The sequence below is a fragment of the Paramacrobiotus metropolitanus genome, unplaced genomic scaffold (genome assembly GCF_019649055.1).
Source record: "Paramacrobiotus metropolitanus isolate TYO unplaced genomic scaffold, Prichtersi_v1.0 Parri_scaffold0000065, whole genome shotgun sequence".
NCBI lineage: Eukaryota > Metazoa > Tardigrada > Eutardigrada > Parachela > Macrobiotidae > Paramacrobiotus > Paramacrobiotus metropolitanus.
In genome coordinates this window covers 405542-415984 of record NW_026570285.1, presented here as the reverse complement: position 1 = coordinate 415984, position 10443 = coordinate 405542, and the positions used below count along the sequence as shown (strand labels likewise).

Genomic DNA, 10443 nt, shown 5'->3' with positions numbered 1-10443 from the left:
TAGATACAAAGGCTGCGTTTTCGTCGTGCTGGAAAGCTGTTCACGGCCTCTTGTACAAAATCCGTCAGAAATGACTCAGAATGTACTCTGTAGCGGAAAACTATGTGGAAAACTTTCACGCTATAACTTTGCCGTAGAAGAGAAATGGAGCGCTTGATGTTTATTCGGCGGCATCGGACTGTAGCGCTCAACGGTGGAAATCTGTTTTCCGTAGATTGATCTCCTTTGAAACCTATAAACCTTTGTATATTTTCCCAGGAAACACGACACTCTTTATATAGCCGGTTACATAACAGAAAAACATGACTCCCGTGTAATCTTTGCGCCAGAACATGACCTTTGATGTACAGCGTGCTACAGAGCGCAGATACTGTTTTTCGGTGGCATAAATCATACTCAAATAAAAAATTTCTCCCGTAATCGGCGCCATTATCTTCTCCGCAGCTGTACTGTTTTATGGAATACTGCAAAGTGCAAACCGAACCTCCGCCCAGCAGCAGTGTTTTCCCATGGGAGATACCGTCATTACAGCAGGGTGATGAACAAAGAGCCTATGTACGTCCTCTCCGGTTTCTTCATAATGTTTACCTACAGTAACAGATGATGAGTGCGCCTGATAGCAGTTACTCAAAAAACATGGAATACCGCACTAGGATTGGCTTTCTACGCTACGGCATTCTGTAGCATGTGCAATGCACTACAAATCAACAACTGATCGAACCAAGTAGACGCAAATGAGTTCAAAGGCACTGCGCTACTTGTGAATTCGTAATTGTCTCGGTCTCCTTTTCTTCACGCTTTTATAGACGATCCTAGGACTTTTTTTTATCGATGATCCTAACTTTTACGTGAGGTTTCGAGTTTTATTTAGGCAACCGCCATGTTTCACAGTACTATAAATATCTTCAGCAACGAAGTTAAATCATCCAGACATTGTCGGAAGTATTTGCCATTTTTTGCCATGGAAAGTATTCGCTGGTTCCATGGTCGATTTGTAGCAAACCATAGCAGACAAATGAAGTGGAGAGTATCAACGTAACCGCCTACAATATGCGTGTTTTTATAATCTTTCTGTTATTTTATGCGGACCTTTTAACAGGTTAATTTACACATTCTTTACAATTACGGGAAACTCACCCGCGCCAAAAGTGACCGTGTTACGAAAAAGAACCCTCCAGCATGGAGCACCACCGTCTGATTACGCCGAATAAACAGCAACGCCTCAATTCTTTCTTGAATATTTGGGACGCTCAGCGGTACTTCATCGTCAGGGGACATCGTATTGGCTGTTTCAAGAAACTCATACAGTGCCACCTGAATCGCATCCCACTAAAAATACATAATCAAACACTGCCGACAATTTCCACCGCCTTGCTATGCAATGTCTTTGATATTTACCTGTTCGCCGGCTTTAAAAACGGGAATCAAGAACACTGTGCAGTAAGACACATAGAAACAGAACCATACGATAAAATTTAGCCACGCGCTAAAGCTGATCTTGTCGATCGTGGAGCTCATTAACAGCGATATCACTCCCGCCACGCATCCACACGCCGCCATCACATCGAGCCCGTACATGGCCAGAATGCTCCATCCGTACACACTATTAACATATTCGTTGACAGCATATGCCGTCGCATGGAATTGGTGAATTTGCCGTAAGAAACTGGGGAACTCTCTCTTGGTAAACCCGGAAGTTGTGCTGCGAATGTGTTCACTAAAAATAGTGTAGGCTTCCTTCTGGATGATAGATACCATGATACAAGTTATCAGAATCTGTTGGGAGACGATGAAGATGGGCGTTAAACCGAGTGAATAGAAGACAATCAATCCAGCAACCGGCATTTCCACCGGTGTAAACATCCATGTGCTGGTGTGCCCCGACAGCATGCTGTCGCGCATATTGTACCAAAACTGCCAGTTGATGTAGTCCGCGGTGACGGCCATTACGGCCGACACCGACCCCCAGATGATACCGTACCGCCGCCACTTTCGGCACTTCTGCGCCAAGTGGCTCTGGTGACTGTTGGATATATGGATAAGGTGATTTAGCGCTTCGTGCAGACGGCTGAATGCCGGACTCTGGAACATACATATAACAAAAGGAATCAAGGCGCGCAGGACGCTAGCCGAATCCGGCAAGCGAGCGACGATCTCCACGAGGGAGCTGTCACGGCCGGTCACGATTCTGGCATCGAAACCCATGCGAAAAATGCCGGCGAGATCGAGAATCAGGATGAACGTGGAGTATACCGCAACGGTTACGCAAATCAGCCAACGATGACAAGATCTGGGCTTTTCACTGAACGACGGCAAGCCGGAGAAATTTAGCCAGTGATTCTGAAAGACGCACACATACGACAAAACATCGACCGGAACGGTTGGCTTGTCCATCTTTAATAACAATAACATTATTCCATGAAAGATTTCTGCGTGGATTTTACACAAAATCGTCAGAAAACATTATAAGGGAATCAGTCAATCCAAGTTATCCACGAGTGAGTCCATAGTCACTTTACAGCAAACAACGGTCCTCAGACGTAAGAGTTGTGGAGCGCTATTATTAGCTAACAGCTACACATGAGTGCCCCTGGGATCTCTGTGTCCTGCTGCTCCCGCAATTCTGCAAGTCCTGCACATTGTACCACTGCTTCATTTGCAACTTTGGTGAGCGGCTGAAGAAGTGTTAAGTTTCGGTACGTGGAATATGACTTCCAGAGCGCCCAATGGCAACAACGATTACGCAGTCACATTCTAACGCGTGTAGTGTACCTACAGAAATCAGTACTACTGTGGTTAGTAGGTTTCTCGTGACACATAAAGCATCCCATAGCCAATTTTTAATTATTTTTGGTTTTTGGTTTCACGGTTATAAGTCGTCGGAAGTGTTAATTTACTGCAATGGCGCATGGCCGGTAGATACGACCGCACAAGAACGTTAACCGTTTGCAATTCTTTCGCATTTTATATACCACGCTTTTCCCTTTTGAGCAGCACTGGCTGCCTTTTCTGCTACATCTAATTTCCCTTGACCGGCCGGACGCACACTGCCAGTCTGTCACTCACATAGTCACATCAGCAATATGTCTCGTACATTAGGCCATAGAAGTACAAGCCCGGCCCGAAATTTTTAAACCGCTGTAAGCGGGATATTTGAGAAAAGTGGGCTTGAGCCATTCAAGGTGCTCTACGCCAGTGCATCCAGTGAAGAGTAGATAAAATCTAGCCTATCTGTGCGCTATTCACTGCGTCGCGCTTACAGCGGTTTAAAAATTTCGGGCCGGGCTTGTATGTATGTAGAAAATGTATCACTGCCATGAACCAATATCGATCGTGCAAGCGATTGTCGACCGTCTTTCCAGAGGCCATAGACTGTGTATGTGTCTGTACTGATGTAAGGAATCTAATAACGTCAAATATTTGACACTTACCATAGTATTTCTATGCATCGTGGGGCTTTCCAAATTTTTATTACTTGTATTTTTTATTTCCACAAGTATTGGTTGTCAGTTACGGGTTTTGAATATGGCTAATCATGATTTGCGTATATGCAGTGCCGACCTATCCGATGGACAGCAAAGTGGACCACGGATTCCTGAGCACTGCACGGTGAAATGCGTGATTACGCGTAATACATGGAAGTGTGTTAAGGTCGCCCTATGTTTCGCAACATTTACGCTCTTGACGACTCTGGTGCGATTTTTTTTACTTGTTGCGACTGCCGGTTTCAGCGAAGACTTTATCATCAATGATATAGTAAGTCGCTAGTATAAGAATAAAATATAAATAAAATCAATTTTGTGAAACCGCATAAAATTTCACGCGCAGTGCTCTGGCTTCACCCCCTTAATTTTATGATATACATACAAACTCGCATTAATTCAGAAAAACTTTAAATGCCCTATATTGTGCTTAAGGAACAGTAAAATCGAAGAGCTAACCAACTGTTAATAGCCTTATTAAAATAATCAGAGCGCTCGTAAATCGGATTTCAATAACACAAGTTTTAAATTTTGCAAAGCACTTTTTCATATTTATTGCGGAAGGGTTTTATGTAATTACGCATTTTAGTTAAGTAAACGTCTGTAACCTAGTTCAAACTGTCGTTTGCAGCCGGAACCTTCCCGGAAGAAAGTGTGGATGGTCTTACAAATGCCAGCAATCATCATTCAGATGCATTATTTCTTGCACCCCGTCGCCGCAATGATCGAAATAATACGGATATTTGTACACTTGCAAAACTTTCGCCAAAGTTCTGCTGTATTGCCCAATATGTCAACGTATACAACAGCCACAGCGTATTGGTGGAAGACGTGTCAAAGGATGTACGACGAAGTTCGCTCGGGGAAGTATGTGCCGATTGTCAATATGGGTTACGTCGCTAGTCTTGTTTTCGTCGGATTTACGACGGAGCTGCTGGACGGTCAACGTTCTATGGACGCGCATAAACGAATCTTCATACCGATGGTGATCATGGAAATGATGAATTTCGCCGTTGCCTGGTTCTACCAAAAGGAAGTGAATAACCTGGGGTCGGCTATCCTCGAAGAGTGGTACCATCAGAAGACCAAAGTTTTCGTAGCGTGTACGGATGATAACATGACAGACATGGCGCAACTGCTCTGGTCAACCAATGCGAATCCGACCACCCGAAGATAGATGTCAATGCTGTCAAAGCCGTAAACACCCTTGGCCACGGGTCCATTATTTAAAAAGGGTCTTGTCTTACGTACAATGTACAAATGCCGAATCACTTATGGCGTGTGCGGGTGTTTCTTATCTGTGTCGCGTCAGAAAAATGGACATTTCGTTTAAGAAATATTCTTACTGAAAGTCGTGAAAATGTGTGTTTTCATTTTGGTTTTGCTCGTACCAAAGCCTGATTAAATAATAGAAAACTTGTGCGAGTATTGCATTACCTATTCCCTAACTAGCAAAAATTACGTTACATTCGTTGGTTTACCGGTGCCCGATTTTGGCTAGTTACCAAGCTTAACTTGAAACCAAATAATTCAAAGTACCGAAAATTCCAGCATATTTGCATATATGTAATAAAGCTACATTTATGGGTTAAATAACTGCAACATTCATTGCCAAAGACACCTTTTACGACTCCTATTGTCACAAGTTCCATAAAGGCCACTCTAACAATGTTCGCGCTGGGCCGTACATAGTTTGAATCTCTTTATTTGAATAGAAACTGCACACTAACGACTCGTACATGTTGTTCAATGTGTATAATCAAAACCACGATCAAAACTAATTATTTAACGAAGCACGTACAGTTTCTCAGCGGACAAAACGTAAATAAAACAGCATACAAGGAAGAACACTAGGAAAAATCACAATAGAACCGGGCCATGCGGCGAAGACACGTTTAGTTCTCGTCCACTTTCAGGCGACTGGAATGGCCGCGCTGTTTGTTCATCTGCTGCAGCATCAATCCGATATAACTGGTCAGTAAATCATCGATTTTGTATCCCTGTTCAAGAGCAGCGTGATTACTGATTAAAGCTGAATCAACAAAACTTCAGTCTGAACCACGCGCATGGCTTACCAATGCGGTTTCGCAAAGCAGTTTGGTGCCGCGCACCAAATTGCCGATGGTCATGTGGAAGAAGGTGTTCCCGCTGCTCCAGTTGGAAATCCTCGTGAACGGGTGAACATCCAGGATTTTCTAATTCATAAGCAAGCAGGCTTCAGTGAGCAGCTTTTTCAAATTTTGCTTACCCATAAATATCTTGCATTGTTTTGTTATTTACACTATTTAAAAAATTTCTTTTCTGTTAGAATATATTTTTTTAATCACATTTTTAATAGCATTTGTTTATGTTTTATTAGTTTCTGTTGTTTGAAGTAAATCTCCTTTTACCTTTGATGCCGGGTCAATCAGATTGACGCCATTCTTGTTGATGGCCAAGAGCAGACGTTCCGGATAATTTGAATCGGTTGTTTGCTGCAAAAATATTCGCAACGATAAATGACTATGTCAACGAACCACTCTTTTTTCCGCGATTCCACATACCCGAACTTCGAAGAAGGCCGAACCGAATGTCGGCCACTTGGCGATGTATTTCAAGAAGGCCACTTTAGCGTCATCCTCACTATAGCCGGTATCGCCGTTAAACGACGCCGTAATCGAGCGTTTCCAGTCGGATGAGTTCTGCGCTCCGATTAAATCCAGCGGAATCAAATCTACATTTACCTAAAGAGTCACTTAACAGCTGTCCGTTGAATTACTTCCAAAAAAAATTACAAGCGACAATCAATAATTTAATGGTCGATTTGTTATTTAACTGTGTTTAATTACTAATACTATTGTAATGAACCTTTGTTCGGCAAAAGCCGGCACACATATCAAAAGGCCCACGTTGTTGCATACTGATTAAATAAACAAAATTTAAATTTTAGAAAATTAGGAAGTGTTTAATACAACAAAATTACAAAAAAATGGTAATATCGAACAATCTGCCGTGTAAAAGATAAAAAGATATTCGTGGCGATACCTTTGAGTCGGTTGGGGATGGATTGCAGTTCATTCTTGCTCTCGCCGTATTTAGCGCGGTAGATCAACGCGGCCAGCTTCATCGCGTCCTCCTTCTTGACATCGTGGAAGCCGCGGAGGTATTTGGGCAGTTCTTGGTGGTAGTGGAAGATGAGGTCGGCCTGCCGGTCACGCCCTGGCACCGTGTTGGTCCAGAGCTTCTTCATGAAGAAGACCTGGTAGGTGAACTGCGGGATGATCGTGCCGCTGCTGGGCTTGGCCTTCTTGATCCAGTCCGTCTGTAATAATGTGCACTTCATGCAAGACCGTTATCACAATGCAAAAAAGTGAGAAATGCGAATTTTTTTGGACCGTAACAGTTTATAGCCCCATCATAGTTCAAAGCAGGATCAATTCACTGAATAAACGTCTTACCAAATGCCGAACGAAATCGAAGAAAAAGTCCCTTTCCGGCACACTGATGACCTTATCGGCAATCTTGACAAATAAACTGAATCCTTCGGATGATCTGTGCAAGCAGTATAAAAAACAACATTAAACAACCAGAATGCGTTGTAAAATCAGTAATCCTGTCAGGATTACCGTAAATTTAATCGATGGGAAATATTATGGCAGAAATGTTTGGCTTTCGTGCTGGAGTCCACTTCGAGCGCCTCATCCGTATCATCGGGGAAGTAGACTTTGTGGAAGATCTGTGTGGTCTTGTGCTGGATGGCTTCCACCTCAACCTGCACAATTATTCCACATTTCGCTTAAATAATTCCAAATAAAAATCATGAGAAGAACGGCGTACCTGGTGTGGCGGATATTTGCGGGTGCCGGCTTTCTTGGTCTTCTGCAGCCGGTTAATGCAGTCCAGTGCGATTTGATGGCGCTGTCGGGACCGCAGAATGGCCATGCACTCCTTTAACAAGTTCTCACTGGGTGCGAACAAGCCGGTCACCAGCCACAACAACTCCCAGCCGCGTTCTTCGCCGACACGACTGCGGTTGTCGGTTAACTGCTTTAAAATCTGGCAGTAGATTTCGTCTTTTAGGAGGTCTTCCTTTAATGCTTTCTCGAAGATCTGATCGGTCAGTTCATTTGAAACTCTTCAAAACCAAACAAATTTTTAATAAACTTGCCTTATTATTAACAACTATGAAAATTCAACAGCACTCAAATTAAAGAAGATTACTCGCACTGAGCAAAAAAATAAAAACGATTACATATTACTGAGCAGCAAATTTGTGCATAAATCTGATCGATCAGCGCACTCGAAAACTGGATAAAATTAAATTATTTTCAAAAATGTTAACTTCCCTCCTTATTAAAAAATAAAAATTATTTACAAAACACATTAATTTAAATATTAAAACACATTATGCATGCATAATTAACTGTAAATGCGTTATTTTGATGACATAAATAAATTTTGTGCAGAATTTATAATGAAAAATTACCAAAATAGGTTTAATATTCACCGGTAAAAGTCGATAAAAATTAAAGCAGACTGAGCGCCACTTTTCCTTTACCTGGATTTCTTGCTGGGCAGATCGCCCATATACTTCATAATGGCCTGGAACGCCGAACACGCCTCCTGACTGAGCTCATCCTTCACCTGGATCTTCTTCAGCAGCGGCAGCTTAATCGGCTCCCGTGTGTGCTTCCACAGTTCCTCCTTGTCCTTCTTGCGCACCGTCGTTAGCGGCGACGGGATGCCCATGACCGGGCCCTTCTTGGCCGGCTGACGGAAGTGCTCGGCGGCGTAGTGCTCCAGGGTGTGGAACTTGGCGGTGGGTTCCTGCACCGTGATCTTGTTCAGGTCCATGATGGTCATGGGGTCCATGGTGAAGAGGGTCAGCAGTTCGGGTTGCGGCTTACTGAGGGTGGGCAACAAGTACACGCATTCCGACCCGAAGTCGCCCACTTTGTTGGTGCGCTCGCAGCGCCCGTAACACCAGCCGCCGTTCAGCAAGCTCTCGCCGGTGGTGTTGTTCTCCAGGATGATCAGGTCGCCCTTCTCGAAGCTGAGGAAGGAGGAGTTCTCTGTTGGAGCCTGTCAGGAGACACGCATGATGGTACAATAAAACAACCGACAGTACCCGACACTATGTACAATTAACAACGTAAAAGAAAAAAGAAATATACGGTATGTGTCCTTATATGTATGCATTTTGGTTTTATTTGCTTTTATAATATATGTTACGATATAAAATTAATTATTTTCTTGACCTGTAAACTTATACTGAAACGCATATTCCACAAAAATAAGACAAAAATATATTAAAACAAAATTCACACTCCTTGAAGAGATGCATCTTTATCTTTTGCATCCATTTCTGTAACTGCACGGTACCAATGCAAGAAATTTTATCAGTTTATACGTCTTGGACTTGAAACGTTAAAAGAATTACATCAAATAATTCCCGATCTGCTAGCTTAAAAATGAAATTTCGTGTGCATAACGGGATAACCACAACCATAACAGGAATATCTTCTTGAGTCGCGTAGTCTTTAAAGTCTACACGGCCCAAGAATATATTCTTGTTAGGGTGTACTTTGTCGGTATCAAAGTGAAAAGGAATACAGTTACACGCGCTATCCGTTGCACTTATTCTCCTCTCGTTATCACGTCGCGTTCGCTTGGTATTACGGATAAATCTCGTTTCTGGCGGTTTTACAACGGTTTCTTCTAACTTTTGAAAAGTCTTCCAGCAAAAAATTGTCAGCAATGACCAAAGATCTTTCAAAAGGCAACTCATCTTCTTAACCGGCTGAATAGTGAATATTTATCGGGGTACCGATCGAAGCTCAGAATTAATTCCCTCATTATTTCGGAAATGACCGTTCAACACAACCGCATTAAAATTATCAAATGATCGCAAAACATCTTGGTGGTATACTGCAGTAGTTAAGTTGACCACAGAGATTGCAACCGCCTCGTGGATGTAAAAATAAGCGCAAGTGTACCACTCGTCTTAAACGATATGGAACATCACTGCAATTTATTGCGGCTATGGCTTTTCAAAATCAACAATTCCAACAAAGAATTTGGCTTCAAAGTGCAGAAAAAATAATCCCAAAAATGTTAAATTTTGACGATTTGGCATAATTTACGAAAGAGAACGCATGAACCATTTCTTAACTGCAAGTCTGTCCAATGTGGATAACTCATATGAATCGGCCGTTTGCCATTGCTCTACGATTGCTAATATTTATCGTAACTTTACACCAGGAATACGATATACATAACCGTGACTGGGTAGTTTACGGTTCTGAATTTAAAAGCTGTTTCAAATAACTAACCATGTTAAAAAATACAAAAAAAATGTCCCCTGTTCACAAAATTTAAAATAAAAAAGTATATCCCATGTTTACAAACAAATAAAAAACAAAATATGTAACAATTATCAATAAACAAAAAACAAAACAACTGACAAGTACACTCGGCCTGAGTGTCCGTACGATTAAGCCGTGTAATCCGGTCAACTACCGTCGGTAATCCGCAAAACCGGCTACATTAACAAGTCGCTTAAGAAGCAAATACCATTTCCGCACCCCACACTACATAATTATTAATACAACCTGAACTATCTAAGCACGGTCGATCTGCAATTCTCCCTCACCTTAAAATCCTGGATGGCCACACAGTATTTACTCTTCCGCTTCAGCCCGTCCAGGAAGAACGCGATCAGCTCCTGAATGTCCTCGGCGTTGCTGGAGCGGAAGCTGAAATCGCCGCGGATAGTCTGCAGATTGAAGAAGATGGACTGCGTGCGGATCCCGTTGGCCTGCTGCTCCGGCTTGACGCAGGCGATCCCCGTGATCTCCGGGTAGGTTAACTCCAGTAGCACCTGCTCATCATCGTCCACTGCAACACACCGATCAACCCACATCAGACAACATAACAACAACGTCGTCCATCGTCAACCACGCGCATCTGACACGTCCTCCAT

The 10443-nt window shown here is 42.7% G+C and overlaps 2 protein-coding genes across 2 annotated transcripts; one reads left to right on the top strand and one right to left on the bottom strand.

Annotated features, from left to right (window-relative positions):
- The first annotated feature begins 3441 nt into the window (after positions 1–3441).
- On the top strand, positions 3442–4794 carry LOC129594053 (uncharacterized). Its single transcript, XM_055490602.1, has 2 exons — positions 3442–3756; positions 4114–4794. The coding sequence occupies exons 1-2, from the start codon at positions 3526–3528 to the stop codon at positions 4657–4659; spliced, it is 777 nt and encodes a 258-aa protein (XP_055346577.1). The 5' UTR covers positions 3442–3525; the 3' UTR covers positions 4660–4794.
- A 583-nt stretch (positions 4795–5377) lies between these two features.
- On the bottom strand, positions 5378–10443 carry LOC129594025 (myosin-VIIa-like). The gene is made up of 11 exons (XM_055490568.1): positions 10419–10443; positions 10114–10358; positions 8020–8543; positions 7299–7596; positions 7088–7233; positions 6920–7013; positions 6507–6783; positions 6026–6195; positions 5873–5956; positions 5558–5677; positions 5378–5482 (listed from the first exon to the last, which is right to left on the bottom strand). The coding sequence occupies exons 1-11, from the start codon at positions 10441–10443 to the stop codon at positions 5378–5380; spliced, it is 2088 nt and encodes a 695-aa protein (XP_055346543.1).

Excerpts from the sequence above, each read along its gene's own strand:
- LOC129594053 (XM_055490602.1), top strand. The coding sequence starts at position 3,526 with ATGGCTAATCATGATTTGCGTATATGCAGTGCCGACCTATCCGATGGA. Across the intron at positions 3,757-4,113 it reads ACTTTATCATCAATGATATA|CCGGAACCTTCCCGGAAGAA; the intron begins GTAAGTCGCTAG and ends TGTCGTTTGCAG.
- LOC129594025 (XM_055490568.1), bottom strand. The coding sequence starts at position 10,443 with ATGGAGGACGTGTCAGATGCGCGTG. Across the intron at positions 5,957-6,025 it reads CGGCCTTCTTCGAAGTTCGG|CAAACAACCGATTCAAATTA; the intron begins GTATGTGGAATC and ends ATATTTTTGCAG. Across the intron at positions 5,483-5,557 it reads TGCTTTGCGAAACCGCATTG|GGATACAAAATCGATGATTT; the intron begins GTAAGCCATGCG and ends GCTCTTGAACAG.